The 24519-nt window shown below is 35.5% G+C and overlaps 1 protein-coding gene across 4 annotated transcripts in view; it reads right to left on the reverse strand.

Annotated features, from left to right (window-relative positions):
* Positions 1–24519, reverse strand: part of SESTD1 (SEC14 and spectrin domain containing 1) — a 62603-nt gene that overhangs the window by 12868 nt on the left and 25216 nt on the right. For 3 of the 4 annotated variants that reach the window (XM_074910966.1, XM_074910963.1, XM_074910965.1), the window contains 7 exons: positions 14273–14386; positions 12159–12256; positions 11730–11785; positions 8540–8751; positions 4765–4887; positions 1263–1457; positions 530–644 (listed from right to left, as the gene is read on the reverse strand). In XM_074910966.1, coding sequence (XP_074767067.1) covers positions 530–644; positions 1263–1457; positions 4765–4887; positions 8540–8751; positions 11730–11785; positions 12159–12256; positions 14273–14386 — 913 coding nt within the window. The remainder of the gene's footprint in view (positions 1–529; positions 645–1262; positions 1458–4764; positions 4888–8539; positions 8752–11729; positions 11786–12158; positions 12257–14272; positions 14387–24519) is intronic. The other variant, XM_074910967.1, reaches the window with a different exon arrangement.

Consider the following 24519-nt stretch of genomic DNA (forward strand, 5'->3'; position numbering starts at 1 on the left):
TGCTTTTAAAGCTCTTTCTCCTACGACATACTGGACTAGATGACTGGAGGTCCCTGAACTGAAATATTCTATTCTATATGCTTGACAGTGTAACAACCTTAAATATGCCATTTAACAACACATACATTCAAGCTTCTGCAAAATACTCAGTATAAACATTCTAAAAACTGAGTGGATAACAACTTTAATCATCAAGGGGTCAGTTCTGGAGACAAAAAGATCATCTAAGCACTATATTCCCAAGATAATAAGGATGATTAGTGAGGGAAAGGTTTGTTAACAGATGAAATGCATATTAATGGAATATAACCAATATATATTACATGTAAAACATTTAAAAGAAAACATTTCCAGACAGAAATACTATGCAGTAGATTGCATAAGCAAGTCAATTACTTAGCTAGGAATCAGAAGAAAGATATTTTTTCTGCTGTCTTTTTTAAAGGGGGTGGTGGGATTACTGGGTATTTTCCTGTAATGCATTAATATCAGAATGTGTTTATCTGAAATGCAGAAATCTTTTGCTTACCAACACTTTTCAATTTCTCTTCCAGTAGTTTTAAAGTTTGCTGAATTGATGCTCCATCTGCTGGTGCTACATCTACACACAACATTCCTAGTAAGCCATCCAATTGCTGAGACAACTAAAACGAAAAACAAACTTCTTTTTAAATATCAACATTTATGTTGAGCTTCAGACAGTTGGGTCTGCAATCTTCTAAAAGTTTGGAAATCTGTCATTTTAAAAGTTTCTCTTTGCATCTATAGAAAATTAAAGTCAAGATGGAAAATAAAAAAACATCTGCATACAAAATTCCAAGAGCATACATCCCTAGATGGGGGGGTAACCAATATTTTTTGTTGTTTTTGACAAGTATAGGAAAGGAATAAATGCCAATTTAAAAAAGAAATTATGGAAAGTATACCAAATTGTGGTTCGGTTAATACATATGCCTCTAATTTAAAAAAAAAAAAAAAAAAAAAAAAAGAGGGGAAAAGCGCACAACTTTAACTAGTAACCATTTTATGCTTCTGAAACGTAAGACAGATTACAAAGCACTTCCCTCTTAAAAAAGGGAGGGAAACTAAAACTGAATCTCAGTGCTTCGGTTACAGTAAATGAAGACTTACGGCATCTTCCAAGTATCATTATATTTCCACCCACTCCCCTACATTTTTTCCAACGTATTCAACATTTTTAATAATAAGGCAATAATATATTGACAGGTGAGCCTGTGAAAAGTTTAAAAAGAAAAACTTACATCCTGGGCAACACTGTGGAATTCAAGTGCTGCTTGTAATAGATTCTGCCTGAATTCCAGCTGACTGGCCTGCCGGTAACACACATCACTCAGCTGTTGCTGCAATGCTTTCAATTCTACGAGGTCCTCCTCATCCCCTGCATTTAAAAGAGCTGCTATCTGCTGATTAAGTTCAACATAAACAGCAAACCACTCCTACAAACACAAGAAAATTAAGCATTAATACCAAACATAATTCTATTTCTCTTAAAATAGCATAGATCTAACTGCAGACTAATAAATAATCAAATTTTTTAAATAACTTATTACAGCTTACACTATAATTAGGAAATCTCACACAGGAGGTAAAAAGATTCCTAATTTCAAATCAACTCAAAAAGTGCTTAGTACATGTACTAAGCACTGTATATAAAAAAAAAAAATGCAGAAAGATGGGAAGATTACAAGGCAAGGCTACTAGCTCCCAGCACAAACTCCCACTCAAACTATTTTACTGAACTAACAGAGGAATTCTAGCATTTTTAAACAAATTTCTAATGCTTACATGTCTACAGTGCTCTACTGAAATAAGAGACCTTTTGCCAAGTGCAATTACAGAAAGCTGTTCACAAGACTATTTAGGTGTTACTTTCACGGACATGATTGAAAGAAGCAATAATTTTCATAAAATATTTAGAAAAAAATACTAGTGTTGACAAAGTAGAAGTAATCTCTATCTTCTAAATCAAACAGAATATCCATGGAGAGAAGCTCTAAGTGATCATTGTTTCTTATTTATGGAGAGCTTTAATTTCAGTAAAAACTGAAACTCAATTCAAAATGTGCAGATTTGTTTCTCAAATGCTTCTATTACTGAATACATACATAGGAGTTCGTTATGTTGTCATGGTGGTGTATTTGCAGGAGAAAATATTTAAAATATTTAACAATTCTGGAAGACTTAAAAGTAACTTGATCACATTCACATCTTGCGTGACTGAGATGCCTGTAAAGCAAAACATGTTTGCTCAACAGCTTTTATTTTGGCCTACAGTAGCGACCTTTAAATACCCTATGCATTTCTAATGCTATGGAACAGCACCATCTATTGGCCTACAATAGATGATTTAATTAGTATCCTTGTCACACTCCTATTGGGATGTTTGCAACTTTTTAAAATTATGCCTTCAGCTTTTGCATCATTTATTTACAAAGCATGTAAATAGAGTATAAATATCCATATTCTAATAATTTTTTTCTTTTTACCCAAAGCCAACTCTACCATCTACTCACAAGAAACAGAGTATGAAAAGATGCAAAAGGGGAAAAAAAAGTAACGAAAAAGTCATTAGCAATCAGTCAAAACTTTAAGAGCAGAATAAATCTCTCATCCACCCCAAAAGAGGCAACTAATATGGAAACATCTTCCACTGTCACACATGTACTATAGATATAGTTTCAGTAAATTCTCTACACAACATAACTCTAGTTTCTACCTTTAGACACTATATAAATCTAGTTTACTGAGTGTGACAAGTGAACTAGAATATGAGATGTCAAAATAAAAAAAAAAAAAGCTAGACTAATAATTTCTAGTTTTTATTTTTACCATTGAAGTAAAACAGTTGCCATAATTTATTTTGGTCAAGCTAGCAATGAAATTAAGACTGGCAAACCAGATATAAGAAGTGTGTTTCTGACCCTTTCCATAGGGGAAAGTTAGGCACAGCTGCACATAACAGCTCAAAAACATGGAGAAAAGGCCAACATTTGCTCAAAAATAGCAGTTCTAGTCTATTTCTCATGAATAAAACAGAAAATGAAAACCCAAACACATACCCCCAAAACAATCCCCCCCAAAAAACAAACAAGAAACAAACCAAAACAACACCCTAAGAAAATTATTTTTTCACTTCAGAGTAAACTGAAGTTTAAAAGTATATCTTTAAAACTAATCAAACATTTTTTGCAGGTACCTTCAAAATAGGTAATAATCAACAATAAACAGATGATGAAAGAAGGCAAGCACAGCTGTCAATCCAATTATAAGGAGAAAAAAAGTGGAAAAATACTGAAAGAGTACACTCAGCTTTTATGAGATGTTCAAAAATCAAAGGAAAAGCACATTTTTCCAGTGTTATCATCGAAAAACAGTTTTAGTTTATAAGCAGGCATCTAAATTTAAGAAAGGCCAGTGGTCTCCCAAGTACTTTTTTCAGTATAAGATTAATTTTTCTGACTGTTGTTTCAACAAACTCCTGCCAGCAGCTGAGAACAAGCAGCATTCCATCTTGTCAGTGCTTTAGTGATGAGCAAACTGTAGAAGAGCCTGCAAAATTCAGTGGGATCTAAGTGACTTCAAGGTTTGAATATGGCCCCAGCTAAAGCAAAGTTCTCAGTTACAGTTATCTAAGTGAGAACAAAGTATATTCAATCTTGTTTTCTCTTTTCATCTGACATGCTAATATCACTGAAAGATACTAATTTTTTTTTTTTCCAATGAAGTAGGCAGATGAGGGGTTTTTTTTTTCTTTCCAATTAGGATTTTACCTGTAAGACATCTTACACTTCAGGAGGTATTGGTTTTCAGAGCAGACATTGTTTGAAGAGCTTAAAGCAATGAGAAGGCAGAAAAGATTGGATTCACTTGACCCAACAGACACCTACAACACACTTCTACATCTGAGCAGAGAAACTGTACTCAGTAGAGATGTAGTCAACAGAACAGGTGTAGTCTAGTGCACAGTGTTTCTCAGACTAAAGGTTTGGGGTTTGTTTTTTTTTTTTTTCTAAATTACATCAGCAAAATTGTAACCCAGTGACTATTTTCTTTGTCGTGACTTTATAGCCATGGCAAGGGAACTTAGGAAAAGTGGACAGAATTGTCAATGTCTACATCAAGGAAAGTCAGAAAAGAGGAAAGGCACTGTGAGCAACACTTGCATTGGGAATATCAAGTATTCATATCCCAATTATAGTTAATCATCTGATGGAAATAAAATTCTACTGAACCTTAGAATGTCTTCAAAATAAAGCAAAGGCATCAAGTCAGCACAGTTACAAAACAGTCTTTTCAAGATTTCGTTATGAACACAAACTACATCTTAAGTCTTGACCAATGAAACTGTTAAGCCAGTTCCAGCTACTGGTAAGTGTAGTTTAATAAAGAAAACAATACTAACATTCATCTGAGAAGTACATGACTTCTCGGCCATTTTGGCAGGGAAGAAAAAGGAAATTTACTCCTTCCAGTCAACATGAAAATTTAAGAACTTCTGTAACGTAACAAATCAAGAAAAATCATAGACAGATATCAGTTTTGGGGTTTTTTTTCCCCCACTGGAAAACAAAGTAACATGTACATACAATGACCATATTAAGTTCTTGAACTGCTCATTTTCCTCTAACCCATAAAATCATGTACTACGCAAAATTCCTAGATACTCATAACTAAAATACATTGCTCATAACTGCATGTACTTAGAATTATTTTGCTACTTGAAAAGAGTATGGGAAATCTCACACTGTGCTGACTCTCAATCTCTTCATGTTTCTGTTGCAAAGCTTGTGAAGCTCTAATTGAATCACCTATTCCCCACTGGGTTCTTAGCTGTTCAGATCCAGGTCCTTCAAGCCAATTGACAACCTGTCAATAAGATAAAGATGACAAAAATAAAGTAGCAAATCAATTACACAAAAACTGGTATAAGAATTTTGTAATGTAAGCAGAAATATTTCAGAGTAAATATATGGTTATGTAAAAAAAAAAAAAAAAAAATCAGGAGTCTTGTTGCTGAATCATTCACATGTTTAAAAGTTTTACATAGAAACTACTTTTTATTAACCTCAGCCTGTCAGCTCCATGAAAGCAGGTGGAAACCACCAAAAGTTTTGTCACATACATACCTGTCATTTCATATGTATGTCAATAAGAGCTTAAACCACAATTTTCTTGATATTTGACCTCTCATGTTCTAACAGGAATTTTTCTTTTCAGAGTTATTTACAATGCACAGCTGTATTCAACCTCACACCTGAGATTTTTCTCCTTATTTTGCTGTATATATGAACACTCTAGTACCAGATAAGTACTTATTCCAAAACTAAATTTACATACCACCTTCGTATTTTATATATTTATGTCTTACAACTTGTTCAAATAACAGAAGTCTCTTACAGAGTCTTAATGGCCACATCTCATGGGATCTGTCTTTGCAGAAATCTTTGGAAGTTCATGGCACTACAATTTGACTACAGTACTGGATTTCTTTATTAATATTCTTATTTTGAAACTATTTCATCTGATGTTAACATTATTCAAAGCAAAGCAGAGTATCTGAAATTTTGGTTTTCTTATATACATTTGAATTATCAGATGGTATCTATGGCAAAATTTTATGACAGATTTTTAAATATCTAGAAAACAGAGAGCAGTGATGAAACCTAGTGCAAAAGTCACTTACTACTGGAGTCCTGAAGTAAGGAAATGCAGGAATACTATCACATTCCGAACCTTAATGAAAAAGCATAGAAGCCAGCTTCCTCTCTTTAATGTGACTTTTGTTTAAACAAAGATGACAGAACAGCTTCACACAGTTTTTCAGGAAATATAATACAATACATAACATAACCATGAAGACAAATGAAAAAGGGATTAATTGGACCATTTTCCTAGTGCTACTAGGCTACACTGAAACAGTAGTCAAGAATGACCATCACTATTACAGAAGGTTACTCAGTTCACCCCACACCTTTTAGTCATCATATCTGCATCTTCCCACCCCCCATTTTTGTGTGCCCCCAAAGCAGCACTGTTTCAGAGCATATTTTCTTTGCTCCAAAAGCATCCTGAGCCTTCTTTACTTTTTATCATTTCTAGGGCAAAATAAGACTACAGTTCTAGGTACTTTTAGTTTAAAGAAGACCTTTCTGTTGTGCTCAGCACCTCTGCACATCCGCTGCTGTGCATATGGAATGCACCTAGAAGTGAAGGCACCCAGAGCTCCCCCTGTCAACCGCAGCGTGGCCTGGAAAACTCACATAGGTAAACAACAGATCTCGTGCTAATCTGAAACAGTGTGCAAGACCCCTGCTTAGCCGTGCCCTCTCTGACCAAGACCACCTCCCCTTTACACATTTCCAGCAACTACTGGATTGCCTCTGAAACTGCTTAGCTTAGCACATGGCCATTCTTGTGTGACAGATACTTGAACTGTGGAGACAGGAGTCACTAGGGGATGTGCAGAAAGAAGCAATATTATTTTCCTAAGTTATATCTATGGTTAATGACTAGACTACTGCAAGGCCTGGCATTAATTTTTGTGAATTACCATTAGAAAAATAGTAATTAACACCTCTGCCTAAGGAGGGACAAAGCTAGAATTTATCAGTAGTATATATAGAGTTGCTCATCAGCAGTCTGCTTAGTAGAACTGCTCATCAGAAAACATCCGGAAATCACTGGCATCTTTACACTGCAGAATGAAAGAGGAAGGAAAGGGAAACAAAAAGAGAGGGTAGGATACGGAAGGCACAAGGGAAAAGAGATGGTTATGGATAAGAGGGCTTTGAGACAGGAGTAAGAACTAAGCAGTTCACAGTAAGCAGAAGCAGCAAATAGTGAAAATGAAACAGGAAAACAAAAGCAAGCCAGGAGTGGTTAGCAATATAAGCAGCTATACAAAGGATGAAACAGGAATGTAATTGTAATGAAAGTTAACAGGAAATCAAAACACTAAAAAAAAAAAAAAAAAAAAATCAGCAACACAAGAGAATGAACTTTCTATGTACACACCCATTCCAACTGAAAATACTGCAACTTCTGTTTGTTTTAGCAAAATAAATTCCATGGCACTTTGCCTCTATTGGGTTTTTCCAATCCATCATTATCTTCTTACTTTTCTTGGTTAGCCTATTTTTCTCCCATAAACCAAAAGGAAACTAATCAATTTCTAAACTTAGTAAGTCTTCCATTTGTATGCCACTTAGCTTTTGAATGCACTTTATAGAACTGATTAGCTTGATAAAAATAGCAAAACACATTTTTCCTGTGTGCTGAGACTCATTCACTTACTGTGTAGCATCCATAGTGCATACAGAGCAAATGAGTAACTATTTCTAGTATAAATATTGCAAACTGAGGCTGATGACCCAGTAAACAAATGTATTTAAATGCATTAACAATGTCAATTTGCTGAAGTACACTATAAATTTAATTTCAACCAACACATCTTGTTCAACCAATGTAACTTAACCACAGGAAAAAATCATCTCACCTGATTATACCCATAGCCATGTTAATATGTTCTATACAGTACTATTTTCATCTTTTACATATTTTTATTATTTCTAACTCCACATATCAAAAGATGACATTTGCTTTTTACATTTTTTTATAATAATCTGAATTACTAGATAATTGAAAATTATTTCCCCAGTAGATTTATATTTTCACTGCTAGAAATAATAAGATTGATTAGTTTTTATCTTTACCCATACTGGAACACTGAAGTGCAAGTACTTGATTTGCACTCCTCATGCATTAGAAATGTCAACATTGAAAGGTTAATAGCAATACCCATTACATTTTCTACATATTCAAACTACACAGAAGCTTAAAAACATATAAATCTAATTTCAAATAATAAACAACAGAAATAAATTAATTCTATTTCCTTGATTCCTCTCCTGAGATTGCTGAGAAAATGCTGAAAGTGCTAATTACATGCCCGTTTTCAAAGGACCAAGCCAATTCATTATGATCTTTAAGACACGATTGATTAGGAAGGTTTATATTCATTCTTGTCAGGGCATCCTTGAAATACAGAGAGTTTAATCACTTTAACTTAACTAAAACATCAAGCATTAGATAAATAAAGAAATAAACAGGGGACTATCTTCAGTAATAAGAAACTAACGTGGGCAGGGGAAGGTTTCCAACTCTCAAGCAAACTGACAGTCAAACGTGTCTCATTTGTGGATGTTCCTCTCGTTGCTAACAGGTCAGGCATTTGCCCCTCTGGCAATGTAGTGGTACTCCATAACAGTACACAACAAAGGGACAACATGAAGGCTCTTCAGCATGATGGTAAGAAAGCACAATTCTATCAGAACAGCCTTTAGAAAGTCACTGTGGTATTTGCAATGTAAAACATCAAGTGAAACTAGCACATTGCGGCTTGAGGAGCGCAAGAAGGCCTGAAGCTCTCACATCTGATTCTTCATTTTTAAGGAAACACAGTCTGGGACCTGACTTCAAACATCCACCTCGCAGTATTGAAGAACAACCCCAAGCTTACCTGCATTACCTTCTGCTGAATCTCCTCTAGTTGTGTACGTTTGCTACGTTGTCTGCAAACTTCCTGGTAGCGGGTATATTGCTCTCTAAGTGAGTCTAGTAGCTTCATGACCTGTGGTTGAGCAAGTAATTCATCATCCATTGGAGACCAGGAAACTCCTCCATCTGAACCATTGAATCGACGCTGTTGTAACTCAGATAGCAACTCATGACCTTTAGGAATACATATAATGATGTGGTTAATTTAGGTTCAAAAAACAAGCACAGAAATTATTAGTAAGCATGCCTGCTTTTAGACCATCCAGTGGTACATTTTTGCAGGTAATGATCTTTCATGCATTGGGCATATTTAATGATACCATTTCATGCAGAGCACTGGCCACAGTTTGTGTGGATGTATCCGTCAAAAAACAGGGTTGAAATCATGTCATATATTTTAGATATATTGAAGAGATACCGTGACTAACATTCACATTGATAATAGTATTGATTACTGTAAAGAAACAATTTCAAAGTACAACCCTGAGTCTGAAACAACTGTAACTATTCTGGTTTACTTCAAAGTACTGTGTAGCATCCAAAGTACTTCTCTCAAACAATACATATTCTTAGATTAAATGAATGGTCTAGAAGCACTAACAAACTGATCATATAATTTCCCTGTTATCTTTCAGGACACTTACAAAAAGTACAAAACTGTCACAGATAGTGTGGGGCTGAATAGTAAGTATTTTGATCAATATTTTTTTCTCACTTATCTCACCTTTTCCCTTTGTCCTCTTAAGCACCGTATCACAGTGCTACACATACATGCAAAAATAGTATGTTTTGACTACTTAATCCTCCGTTAAACTGTCTGAAGAATTATTGTTAAGTTGTGGTACAGTTTTCAAGATGTAAACACTGCACTACCAGTAAACTCAGATCATCAGTTTATTCTCCAAAAGCTCAGTGAACAAGTTCGCAAATAAAGCAGTGTTTTGTCACTAACAAAACGTTGGTGTAAAAGTGAAAATCTGCCAATTTCACATCGCGTTCTGCAGGTCTTAAAATGGTAACATGCCAGTTCACTCAAGGAAAAAAGCAAAAAAAAAAAACAACACACCACTAGAGTAGTAACTAATACCTCAAGGAAAATGCAGAAATATAGGCTCTAAATTCAACTAGCATTATCTAGATAATCAAAATGATCAAAATGACAACAGCTTTGGAGACTGCAACAAGTAACTTTAAATTACTCAGCATGTATTACTGTGAAATGAACATCTTAATTTATATATTGCCACACTATGGAAATAAACATCTTGGATTTCATCTTTTATAATACTATACAGATAGATACAGATAGCTGCAAACAGCCTTAAAAGCTTTTACAAGTCATAATTCTATTGGGATAATTTTGAATTTTTACTATATTGTTTCAGCAGTAAAACATTAAAAAAAGGTTTTATACTGAAAATATTAAGCTAGATTCTTATCAAATTCTAAGAACTATACTTTATACATGGATTTGGAGCTTCTGAAAGCAACAGTACTTATAACTATGGAAGACAGAAGCCCTTCATCTAAAACCTCCGTTTGTTCGTGTTTACCCTTAAGAGACAGCAAAGTTTAATCAAGGAGAGATTAATTTTTATTCTCAAACTTTCAAGACAGTGAATCTAATGAAGAGAAAGGTTGCCTCTTAGGAACTGCCATGATTTCATGAAAGTTATTAAATTTCATAGTTCAAGAAAAATTCATTATGCCATAATTAAGAAAACAGAGAATGCATATTGTTGTGGTTTGAACTCAGCCAGCAGCCAAACACTATGCAGCCAGTCGCTGACCCTCCCCCCCTGCCCAGTGAAAGGGAGAAGAGAGTAGAAGAGATGCAGGGACATAAGGAAAACTCGTAGGTTGAGATTAAAAAAAAAACAAAAAAAAACACACTAACAAAAAAAACCAAAAAAACCCAGTTTCATGATTGTAATAAAAACAGTAACAATCACGAAAAGTACAAACAGTTAATGCAAAATGCGATGGCGTACCAGCCGCTGACTGATCGATACCCAGCCCACTCCTGGCCCATGATCCTGACAGAACAAAGATCCCACTGTTACAAAAGTGGAAGCAAGAGAGAACCTGCCTCACCTCAGTACATACTGAGCACAACATCCCATGATATGGAATACTCCAATGGCCAATCCAGGCCCAGCACTCCAGCTGCGCTCCCTCCCAACTGAAGAAAATTAACTCTACCCCAGCCAAAACCAGGACAATATAAGCTAATGTTCTTGGATCTATCTCTTTACATAAAATCCAAGCGCTGTTTTGTCCAGAACTCTTACCATTGAAGGAGGATACACAATTAAGACTAAAATCTAGTGACAGGGTCTACAGACACTTCATATTTTAAAAATTTTAAAGGCCACAGCACTATTGTTTCACCTTTTAACTCAAACAATATTATCCAACATCTAAATAAGCTAAAATTTTACACAGAGGGCATGTAAAACCAGTACTCTGTGGCAAATATTAGATGTGATCCACACATTAGATCACAGGAGATAAGGATTCTGAGCACTCAGACTCAGATCACCACCTTAACACTATGCATTATTTCCTATTCTACAAAGGCACAAATCTTTAAGCAATTTTCTAGTCCAGATCAAGTCTATTATACTTTATTGTCACTAGGAAATTCACCCTAAAAAAAACCAAAAAACATTTCCAAGAACCCCAAATTGTTTAATGCTGAAGGGAGAGTTTAAGCAGCGAAGAGTCAGAAGACTATATGCTTCACTTCTATAGATGGTTAGCTCAGAACTAGACTGCCACAAATTATCAGAACTGTGAGGAAAATGCTATCTGTATTGTAACCATTTGGTGGCTACTGAGACAAATTCATTCTATAAGGCTCACATACTGATGTCCTCTAGAAACTATGTATTCTCAAAATTAAACATAGTAATTGTGGTAATACTGTAAAGATGTTATCAGGGTTATTAAAAACTGTGTTTAAAATGACACATTTGGAGTTCTTCAATTTGTTTATGTCACCTTTTTTTTAGCCCAAAGACAACATTAATTGGTAAGCTTGTTACATTGTGATGACAGTCAAGATAATTATTGTGCCCTCTGTGCTTTCACTTGGGGCCTAAATATGAATGTTACTTTATTGACCAACATTATTTTTTGACTTACTATACCTGTCTGCAATACCGTCTCAGGATCAACCGATGGAAGGAAGTTCAAATCTATTGATCTTGAATAAAGTAACAAACACATTATTAATAATAATAAACATGAAGTGACAAGTAGATTATTAATAATTTGTGTTACAGTAGCACTGGAAACTTAAAGGCCAGAGCTACCTGATGCTCTTATGGGACTCCATGTTTCTCTCCTCACTCAGGAAATTCCTCATTAACTCATTGTATCAAAACAGAACTGCAGATGCATGTAGTCATTAGCCAAAAGAGCATCCACACACAGTGATGAATTTTCTAGTCTGTTAAGCTTTCAGAATTTCTTTATACATTTCAAAATACTTAAGACATACAATATTTTCAATAGTTTGGATTTTCAATGAAATTTTATAATCCAAAAGCATCAATTTCAAAATGCACATCACATACCTTTCTTTTTCTTGTTGAGTTCCTTTATCACTTCCATTGTTAATTAGAGCAAGTTCATCCAGTAGGGATGTTGATTCTTTTGTGAACTTTTCGAACACCTAAATAAGAGCCAGGTTTTAATTTAAGAAAAAAAAAAATTATATGTGACAGTACTGAAGTAATCAGTGCAAATTTATCCACTAGTTCTGTTAGTATACTTCAATCCTTACACAGTGTAATTATTTCCCAACATACAGATGGTTAGAGTCAAAAGAGTAAAAAATACAAAGTTTTATTCAGGAAACACTTAAGAGCACTAAGACTCCTTAGGGAGATAGTAAATATTACACTGAATATGAAGAAGATGGACTGAATTCTGAAATACTGAAAAATTCTGAGATTTCTGCAAAACCTGGAAGTTCTTCTGGACATACTTATTCTACATCTTCATTTAAGTCTTTAAGTAGATCTTAAGAATAATGCTAGAGAATCAAGGCATGTTACACAAGCATCTGACAATACCTGAATGGCTTAAAATAACCAATTTTGTGAAGATTCTAGCTTTTAACCACTACAAATATGGACTGTATTGTAACAAAAAACTAAGGTAAAAGAAAGATGTGTTACATACAAAGAAATACTCTCATCAGTTTCTTGGAATACAGAGGCCTTGATCTGAGATAACAAGGCCTGTATAGTCAGACACTGGGTACCATACAGACGATTGCTCTGCACCTGACTTCTGAGGTTTCTGGGCGGGGTTTTGGTTTTGGTTTTTTAACAGAACTGAGCATGATTGGGTGTCATAAGTGACATGCACAACAATTTTCAGGTCTTTTTGGTGTTAATAATTATTAATCAATAGCCTGCAGATGAACCTTCCTTTATCAGCTACTACCTTAAACAACCTTTCTGCCCTCTTGTCTAGCTTCAGAATTTAGGAGTTGCAACAGAAGAGGTTCTTCATTAACATACAAAACAAGTGAAATAAGGCAAGAGAGGAGACACAGGAGAAAGAAATTTCCAGTTGTCATCTGAACCAAATATAAAGCAAAAGTCCCAACCAGAGTGAAAGTACCATCCTTATGAATTTTATGGATGCAGGAATAAGGGAGTACAAACCAGATTTGTATACACCAGACAAAAATGAAGGACAATTAAAGTGTTAAGATTTCCCTCCCATGTGTCAAGGCGCTCTCAGTTTCAGGCAGAGAAGAAACAAGGTGCCTTGCCCTAAACACACACACATAAAGGCCAAAGACCAGTAGAAAAAAAGCTGCACAGCAGATTATGGTTTCTCTGTTCTTGGGTCTGAACATACAATTTTCTGAGATCCAGCAAAAAGAAACACGGTACACAGGGTGTAAACCCACAAATTTCCTGCAAAGTCCTGCTGCAAGATTGGCTGCAGGGTATGTTTGAAGGCTTTGGGCAGCTACTGTTGGGACACACTGTGGAGTATTCCTCGTCCAGGATCCCACCTGGAGATCCTAGATGGAGATGCACATTTTAAGAATAGAGTGCATGGGAAAGTAACACACCATTAAACTGAAGTTTAAATAATGTTTTTAAAATTCAGTTTAAGTAACTGAAAAACAGGTATCAACGAAGAACAGATTTTAAACATTCTAACGTGCTATGTGCACCAACAGTTGCTTAAACAATTTGTGTTTATTAATGATTTAGGGGTGTATTTGCTCCTAGATGTTTACTGAATCTCTGTATTTACTGGGGAAACTGAACCGACAAGAGGTTTTATTGCAGTACAGCTTAAAACCTGTCTCAGTCCACAGAAACCAAGGGCCAAGAGGTAACTTCAAAGATGTGCAGAATCCAAGTATTCCCTCCTTGGTTTGGATTTCTCCTATCAGCAGCAACAACTATACCATACGTTCAGGCTCTTCTAGAATAAGGTTCTACATTGAGAAAGTTGTTGGTTCAACAAATTGAGTACATTAGCTGTATCATCCCTTGAGCAAATTCAGTGTTAGTTATCGTAAGACCATTCATACATTTGAACTGCACTGCTACACACACGACAATTTCTACACACTTAACAATTACTAAGCAAATAAAAATTCCTGGCTCAAGAATGAGACATTTGAAAGAAAAAAAGAAAAAAGGGGGAAACTAACCAGCCTCTTATTCAACCAATCCATGTGATCATAGGTAAGAGTTCCTCCAAAATCTTCCGTTAGTTGGCATGGTTCTATATATCGAGTAAGCTTGTTAGCAGATACTAAAATAACCTGCAACAATAAAAGAAATTTTAGGTTCACTTGTATGTAACATTTTTCCTTAAGTACCCGAGAAGTGTGTCCAGAGGTACTGGAGCAGATCTTTCTGTGCACTTCAGAGAAAGTGACCCTTTTGCTAAACATTTAAATAAAGTATGGCTGGTTGCAATTAGCATGGACCTAAAACAGACAGGAAATTTTGATTTGTAGTGTGTATCTCATGCATAATCCTGTTAGAGTGTCATCTGTACCACCTTGTCTATTTACAACAGGAAAAAGAAATACATTTCTTGAATACCTGTTTTCTTGGTGGTTAACTGATGCTTCTTAGATTAAGTCATACAACATGTGATCTAATTTTAGCGAATATAGCAGCAGAATATCATACTAAAAAGCATTTGGTATTTTTATCACTCTCTCGCAATACTTCCAGTGCCAGAGGTGAGTTTGCACCATGAAAGTTAAGTGCCTGCAATTGCTGTGCAAATATGCGCAGCAAGAATTGGATCAACCATACCCTTTCCACGAGTAGGCAAATTCAAATCTTAATATGCTTAAAACAAGTCATTTGCCCAGGAGACAAATCCAGTTCATCAACTAGTTCAGGAAATTAAGGAAAACACAGGTCCACTGCTAGTCAGGAGACTAAATTCTTCCCTTCGTTTCTGCATTCTAGACGTTCCTGGCTGAGCCCTATTCATATAAACCTAAACCAAAAGTCAGCAGCACAGGTTGCTTTGATGCATGATATGCTAAACCTAGAATAACTCCTGTAGAAAGAGGACTCTGTGGAAGCAGACATATTGGCAATATATATCCAGAAAGAAAAAAAAAAAAAAAAAGAGAGAATTTTGAGAACCCATCAGATCATGCACATATTCTTGCAAGAGACAAGAATACATTGAAAGAACCAACTGGGAAGAGACTTCTTCTAGTCCAGCTCTGTGTTCCCACAGTCACTGGAAGACAGAAAAATCCAAAACTTTCAGGTTTCCTTCTTAAAATTACCTCAAGGGTTTTGTCTTCCACCACTTCAGGATAGTTCAGTTTAGGTCACTAAACCAGCTTGATATACCAAATCATTGATGAAAATACTATGTTTATGACATGGGTTTCGAGATCAAAAGCCATTCAAGCCAACAACCACTGGTCATCTTCAAAATCTGAAAATAGAGGTTGCTCAGTCTCCATCCTTGGAAGTTTTTCAAGACCCAAACAGATAAAGCCCTGAGTAATCTGCTCTAATCTCACAGATTATCCTGTTTTTAGCAGGAAGTCGGACTAGAGACCTCCTGAAGTCCCTTCCAACTGGAATAACCGATTTTCCAATTCTGAAGGATCCAGAACAGTTCCAAGTAAATAGTCTAATGTTTAATGTACAGGAACATCTTCCAGCAACATTCAGCAAATATAGGCTACTGTCCTGTATTCTTAATGGTATGTAGCTGCCATAAATGGAATTAGCTTGTAGTTTCTTTAAGTAATGCCACTAACCAGCCCAAACCCCAGATGATACTAGGTCCAAGAAAAATAAAGCCTTTGTTTTCCTTCCTTAGGCACACATTTATATTTTAAGTAATTTTTACATCCTCTTTTCATCTGAGTTCATTAAAAAAGGAAAAAGTTAATTTAATCAGAACATTTTGGTATGGAAACTGAAGTAAATAGGGCAGCTGGTTCACATCACTGAAATATCAGTTCTATAAAAAAAAAAAAAAACCACCATACAGCCTGAAAAAAATGATGGACTGCACTCAGACCACCTCAGGAAGAAGGGCAGACAATAGATATGCTTTACAAACATGTACAGGGAAGCATTTTTTAAAAGTTTTTTCTCCTGCAAAGCAAAAGCTGTCTGTAACAAATATATTAACTATATGAGAAAATAATCCTCTGACAAAAAAAAACCATACCCCTACAGGTGAGATGTGGACAAAGAACTTTGAGTTTCTTTGGAACAAGAAACTTCTTGTGCACCTTATTTGAAAATTTTTTTAAAACTTCCACTTCAATAGTAAGCCTTTTTGTAACTTAAGACATTTCAAAAAACATTCCTTCTCTATGTTTCCCTTTTTAAAAAACCTTTATTTCTTACACTATTGACTGTTCACTGGAATAACTACAAAAATCCTGTCTGAAGACTACAAAAAGTAAGCAAATGTTTGAATTTTTGACAAGAAAGTGGCAGAAGGGAGGTAGGTTCCTGGAGAGAATTTAGCTTGTTCTAGAACTAGACTAGTGACAGTACTAATGTAACATATTCCATATGGTTTAAATTAGTAACTTTGATATTTCTAGGTGTCAAAAGTTCAGTTTGCCTCTCTGAAGATTCTGAAATACTGTTTTAATCAGCTACTACAGATTAATAGGCTGTAAGAACACAGACCAAGAGCCAAATGAAAAAGATGTTGAAAAACAGTAGGTGTGATTTTGCACAGGGAGAAGGTAAGACAGTTCTCTCTTAAAGATATGAATTCTACTTTAAATTCAACACCTATAGCATGCAAACTTTTGTGTCAGATTCCTAAAACTTTTCAAAATCCAATCACAATAATTGTCTCTAACCTTTTGTGAAAATGAAAGTCAAACTAGCACATCCTGAAAAAAGCTTTCCTCTATGAGTTAGCATTCCACCTTTGCACTTGAATTCCACACTTCAACATATTGTCTGTTGTGCTTCACCTAGCTTTTAGTCACACAGGCTCTTTAAAATCCTCAATAGTTTAATACTTGGATAATGGCACACTTAGAATCATTTGTCGTCATTATTACAATTATCATTACCAAACTGCACCAGACCACTAACCACATAGAACAGCTTAGTTTCTCCTCCCTCTGGGAAGAGAATGATGATGGCTTTCTATTGCTTGACCAGCTCTCAATACTCCTAGATAAAACACACAGGTACAGATGAAGGCCATTTACAGTTATAAAAAGAGAAATATCCCACTGTTTGCTGGCAACTGAACTGATTCTTTTTTTTCCTAAGTCATCTTATTGTGTTGACTCCATGAAAAAAAAAAATGCTTTCTTAATCCCAAGTAAAAGCCTTTGGACAGCAGATTGCAGTTGGATGTTAAAGTGAACAGCTTAGATTTCCTAAGGAATAAATTAAAAAAATCTCGACAGATGGTAAAGCAGAAAAAAAAAGTATAAATTATTGAATCCTTAAATCTTTGCTTCCCTTTCCACTGGATCCTCCCACTTCCAACAACAGTGACAGCTAATAAGGTGACAGTGGTACTAGGTTTCAAATTGTCTTGTTTGCTAAGGACCACAGTCCCTATCATCATCACCTCTACTCAGTTCTTTTTCAAATCTAGAAGAGTGGCAGCAGCTCTTATCATTGCTCTACTGTAATCAGTAAACTTGCTTTGTACAATACTGGCCTGCTAAAACATTGTAAAAGCCTTTGCAGAAATAACTCAGGACGGTGCTTTGGGAGAAGTAAAAGAGCTGTATTTCTGCATAAAATCACAACCACCTTTTTAAGAACTGCCAAAACCCCCAAAATACATGTACTGCAAAGTCTTATGCTTCAACTGCAAAATTTCTTTATTTCTCAGGAGGGAGACTATAGTTATTTTTTCTAGTAACATGATTTTGACCCATCAACAGTGCCATTAAGACTTATCTTTTATTATGAAAGAGGTTTGAATACTGTTTGTACAAAGCTGACCTCTCTTTTGACATTATTTGCTGGTTTCTGTAATTATTTTCTTTGCTCATCTGCAATGATATAGATGCAGATGTCAAAATCAGAGGGGAATTCTGGACATTCAGTAGGACACATAAAAGTACCCCCAAAGTGTTAGAAACATCCATCTGAACTTTCTTTCTTGAGAGAAGAAATGAAAAAGCTCTTTAATACAAACATCAGAGTCAAATCCAGGAGCTACTGGAACACAGGATGTTGTAAAATATCAGTAACAAAGTGTTTTTTCCTTAAGTGTGTAATATCACAGCAGCCACACTACTGAATGTAAAAAGGAACAGTCACCTTCCAAAAGAACACAACACACATGTCCCCTGAGAATACAAAATTTAAACAAGTGAAATCTAAGCATATGATCTTCTGAGAGAAGGAAGTATCTGTAAGTATCTGTATTCATCTTCACAGCTTGTATCAGTGAGTAATACATTCCAGTTCTGGGATAAATTAAGAAAATAATCTAAACAAATTGAATGGTAATATTCTACATCTGTTATGAGAGAAAAAACTTTATACTGGGAAATAGGTACAGAAGCATCTGTAAGGGGACTAAATTCTATTTTTAATCTCAGGAGTAAACGTCTTAAGATTTAGTTTAAAATAACTGGTGTTATCATCTCTTAGAAAAAATATTTATTATTAATTGACATTTACACAACACTGTAAACCTAAAAATACACTGAATTTCACAGAACAAAGTCAATCCTGACAAAATAATTTATGAAAACAGAGATAACAACTTGTTACATAAACATATTTATAGAGCTTATAATTTGTTAGTCGGGGGGGGGGGGGGGGGGGGTGTTGGGTTTTTTGTTTTGGTTTTCACACTTCAAACAAGATAATATTTAACAACCTGCAAGTCTGACCAAGTTCACAATTCTTTGTAAAAAATTCTTATCAGGTGTCCCCAACTACCAAGACATTTATATGGGCTGAAAAAAGTGCATTACCAACATATGCCACAGTTCCTCACTTAAGTAACCTTCATGATCATGTTGATCATGTGTGTACTAAGTGATGCTAGTCATGAAGTTAGATGCATCTTTAGAAAACAAAAATATTCTAAGAATAATAGAATGTATGTATTATACACAGTATTAGCTGTTTGATGTTCTATTAAAGTGATAGAAATGCAACTGATGGCAAGAACATGTATGCATACCTATCTGGTTGCTGATAGGTAAGATTAGACAAATATCATTCAAACAGACATAAGTAGAGGGGTTTTTGTTAATTTCCCCAAAATTCTGCCAAGCTACACTGGGAAGCCCAGATAGCTCTTCCTCTCTCACAGCCTGGCTGACAGGTATAAAAAGCTGAATTGTAAAAAAGTCCTTTGGGCTCAATATTAAAGCTGTTTTCTCAGTGGACTGATTCCTGATGATTTGTTATGCCAGCAGCTTACATATCCAAACAGCTTTGGAAAAATACAGGAAAAGCTTTGATGAACAAGGCAAACATTTTGCAAGTATAAGTTTGCACTGCAGCCTGTGCAGAAATCCAAACTGAAGAATGACTATGTTCATTTTCACACTACACTAAAGGCAGCTTTTGTACAAAAACCAGTAACTTAATTTTACTTTTTTAAAATTAACTGTGAATTCTGATTGTTTTCTAAAACTCCGATTCATCTTCAACATTTGTTTTTTCAAAAGTTAGCTGTGCTTATTCTCCAGCAAACTCAGCTGCTGGAAAAACTTAAATATGACCTCAACTATTCTCCTGGTGAGTTTTAAAGAATAACTATGGCACTTTCAGCAGACCAAACATAGCTGCCCATATATCTGGTCTGGCAGTGATTGATTGCCACAGAACTGTAAAGCAAAGACTTCCTCTTCCCGAGAAGAATGCTATTGTTTGATGATAAATATTATTCCAATCCATTTTGTGAAACACCGTGTGGGACAGCGTTATTTGTTAATATGGAACACTTAATCTATACAATGATCATTTGCTTTAACATTACACCAAGAAACACAAGTTAAATATTTATCTGGCCAGTATCACACAGCAATCCGGCATACCAGAAACCCAAGAGCAGCTAGCAGAATCTAGATATACACTAGACTGTCAACTCCCAAAACCTGCCTCCTTCACTTCCAAGCACTCATGTTTTTGCCCACTCATTCACCTTTCCCTCCAGGGCTCATGGTAATAATTAGCACACTATCTTTTTTTCCATCCTAGAGAAGAGACCAATAACACACACAATCCGGTATTTTCTAATGCACCTTTCTTAAGGACTGAATTTAGAACGTGATGTAAACACAGGCTTACATACTCCAGCTCCACAGGGATAATTCCCTTATTTGGCTCAGGTTCTTAAAAGAAAGGACCCATTGCCTCTGGTGTTAAAACAGCAGCAACAAAGATACATGCGGATGAAAAGAGATGCATTTAAATAAGCATAATTTTGATTAAAATATTGCAACTCCTATATGCATTTTTGAAAAAGTCCATGAAAGCTACAAATTTTGGTGCCTCAGTATTAAAAAAACACTGGACTGGAAGATCTGATAAAAAAAGATTTCCTACAAAGTGTTATTCATTCTTCATTTTGTGGAGCAATACTCTGCTTATTAGCATTATTCTTAAAAGGTAAATTGGGGATGATTGTGCCACATCTAATTTCCAAGTAGAATACTGAAAGCTAAGATATAAAGATACATGTCATAACAGTTAACTTCAAAATACAACAGTATAAAAACCTCCTGTAGTAACACAGTAGAAAGCTCTGGATTACAGTGTGTTTTCAATGGCACCAAAAAAGCACATACAAAGGTGTTCAGGGTGAGGATTTTTGTATTTTGGAACATTAAGGATTGCTATAACAACAGAACAGGCATTTAATCGCTTTGAGAATAAAGACAGAAAAAGCTTCTACAAAAGCTAAGTATCTACTTAGGTATGTAGCACTGACTTAGGCAGACAGAGAAGTTACTTTATTTGAATTGGAGACTGATGTGAAAAACTGGTCTAATGACATTGGATTTAGCCTTTCCCATTGTATTCAGCCTTTCCCATTGTATTCTTAAACAGTTCCTATACTTTTAAACAAACGACAAGATCTTACTAGCTATTTTTCAGCTATATAACATGGAAAAAAATAAGTCAGCTAGCTAATATTTCTCTCAGAGCAATTCTGATATGCAAATATAGAGACCATAAGCAGGCTGACAGGCAGAAAATTTTCATGGAGAAATGGGATTTTTACGTTTCTGTATTCCTCTGATGACTTGACATTAGAGATGTGAGACTTTCCAGAGCAGATTCTGCTGATACACCATCTTAAGAAATTTCTGACACTATTGCTAGAAACAGAGTTGTTAGCTGCTACAGTTCAAGCATGAAACATTTAGAACTACTCTGACTTTGGACTTCAAGGACTATCAGGATTCTTTTGTTATATACTCTCATTTTCCCAATTACATTCCCAGTAGTTTACCAACTTTTTTTTCCTCTCTTTCTTAAAGCCCTTGATTACAATCCTAAATTAACTTTTAAATTTTGCTCCATAATTTCCACATGAACTGCAAGCACACTTTCTTCTTCCCTGCTTTCAACAAACTGATCTTCAAAGCACTAATCTAATATCTAAACCAGGGTGAGAGATTATTTTTCCTCCCAGTCCCTTAAATCAATGGTGTATGAATGGTATATCCAGCTCCTCTGCTGGATGATGAACAGGAACTGACCTAAAACAGGTCCAAACCCAACACTAATACTAACCAGGAATAAGGATGCACTTTTACCCAGCTGAATCAGCCCACCTCTTTATACTTATCCACCCTTTTGATCTCATTTCCCACAATGACTTCCACTGCTTTTCAACTCATCACATCTCACTCTGAAGCAGAGAATCTCTGCCTTTGAACAGGAAAGGAAGGCATAGTGATTAATAGCTTTGTATGGCAATATTAAGCAAGGTATTAAAAACGGATCAGGTAGCAGGAAACAGGAGGTAGATGTGATGCCCCATTAGAAATCAGAAATCACAGTTACATTGCATTTACTTTAAAGAAAATGAGATTACACTGTCAGGTAAATAAAAATATTTCATATTTTCATTTACATTTTTAGATTATATTTATTTCATTGGTGCAAAAGCCATCCTGGATTTTTCTAATAGTCATGCAAATCTAAGCAGTGATCCAAAACACGTGTGGCTCTGCTTTGTTTTTACTGCCAGTAACATACAATTATGCAGCTGTAGATTTGTGCATGAGTTAGAGGCTTCCACAGCCTTATCAGTGCTCTGCACTTGTATCAGGATTAGAGCAGACACATACTACTCTCTAACACAAACAGTTCTTGGGGCACAGAGAAGGTAGGTCATTTCTACTGAGCCAGTTTTCCTAATCACAACCAAGTAACAGATAACCAAGAGTTAATGAATGGTGAAGAACAGAGGCTTGCCTAATACCAAGGGTGGTTCTTCGTTATCTGGGAAAGCACAAGATTTTTTTCTACAGTTCTCTCAGCTTTCCCTGTCCTTTAATGAAGAATGCATTTAAGAATATGAGTTACTGCACAGAAAAAAAAAAAAAAAAAAAAAACAACACACAAAACCAAACAAAAAACGCCCCACAAAACCTAAGAAAGCACAAGATATAAGAAAGCACAAGATACAAGGGAAGCCACGAGTTAGGATGGTGTCAAGAGTCTCTTTAGAAACATCCAAAGCAATTCTGTACCAACAACTGTTCACTATCCAACCTCAGTTAGATGACAACTGCCCCAAAGCCCTTCATGCAAGCAAGCGGTCTCACCCTGCTTCAGTGCTTCTGAATTAGGTGAAAGGGAAACTCAAGAGCAAACACCTACCAACCAAAGTGAGAATTCAGCAACTACCCATTATTAACTTCTACGCATAAAAACTTCTATCTACCCATGCATCAAGCCAAGATACAAGGAGGCATTAAGGAACAAGTGTGAAGTTTTCCTCTTGCCTAGGAAACAGCTACTATGTTTTAATACTGTGACTATTTTTCTTGTAAAATGATACATCACTGACTACTTTCTTACAATTGACACATTTCCAAGCATGTTTACATGAAATGCATCTCTAAAACTTTAATTACTTTCTTCTTCCTAAAACCTCAGAACTATTAATTTAAGAGAATCTTAGGTCAAAATTTCAGGTCAGGAAGAAACATTTAAGGTTCAAGAAACCAAAAACTTTAGTTACACAACTCCAATAGTCTATGCCAACAATGCCAACATCATCATTGGCACAGAATATGCTTCATAAAATTACTAAGCTTACTAAATTTCATTACAGAATTATCATTTAATGACTGTTAGCTAATCCTTAAAGCCAAACAAAAAAAATCCTTTTATTATCGTGGCCATGTAAAATTATCCCTGCTTCATTAACATACTTTCTGTAGGCTTTCTGCTTATTTGTCTAGAAATAGATTCTGAGTCATTAAAGAAATATTCAAGAAGAATCTTCTAGAGGATTTATTTCCAAACTGGCAATACCATGATGTATATAGTAACAGCCACCATACAGACTTCTTTTATACTACAACTTCAAAGGCTTCCTGAACTTGTCCAAAGACCGTATTTACAGGTGTGCAGATGGGAAAAAGAGAGCCTGAATCAATTGTAGGGACTGCTAAAGAGGGCGGTTCACCTTTATTACTGCCACTCTGGACTTCAGTGTTTACCTTATGTCCTGAAAGCATCTGTGTGAAACTGAATATTGCAAACTTGAGTCACTTTCTAAATACAAGCTCTTAAACCATCCTTTTGAGTACAGGTGATTGGTTCCATCTCTCCTTGGATGTGCTCCAAATAATAGGCTAGTTTATAAAAGGTGGACACAACCATACTCACGTTTTTGATTAAAGAAGCTATAACTGAGCTGCTACATGCTGAACTTCAAGATAGAAATATACTCTGACCACACCTCCTTGCCAGTCCCCTCAAGGGATTCCGGTGAAGGGACAGACAGACATCTGTGAAACCCAAGAGAGTTTAACTGTAATGAAAGTCGTTAAGATTATCATAGTAGGAACCACTTCTAGTAGCAAAATTTCAGGCACTTCACTACCTTTATTATTGAATATCTTGCTGGCTGCAGATTTTCAAACACACAAGTGGCTGTTCAGAGGTTCTGTGAATTGCTCTGTTGCGCCTGGGCTACTTTTCAAATCTATCTTTAAAGAACTATTCAAAAAGAAAATATGATCTTCATCTGTAATATAAACAACCTGAAGGCAAATATGCAGAATTTCCTTACTTACAAGGCTCTAAAGCAGATTACAAAAAAATAATGTAATAAAAGGAATCTTAAAGCAGATTTTTAAAAGAAAAAGGTTTGGTCATCTGACTGAAAATAGGAATCTTACTCCTTACCTCCACACTCATTCAGAGCACTTTCACATGCAGTAATTGTCTCCAGAAACGAAGCCACCTATTCTAG

The sequence above is a fragment of the Athene noctua genome, chromosome 7 (assembly GCF_965140245.1).
Source record: "Athene noctua chromosome 7, bAthNoc1.hap1.1, whole genome shotgun sequence".
NCBI classification, from domain to species: Eukaryota; Metazoa; Chordata; class Aves; order Strigiformes; family Strigidae; genus Athene; species Athene noctua.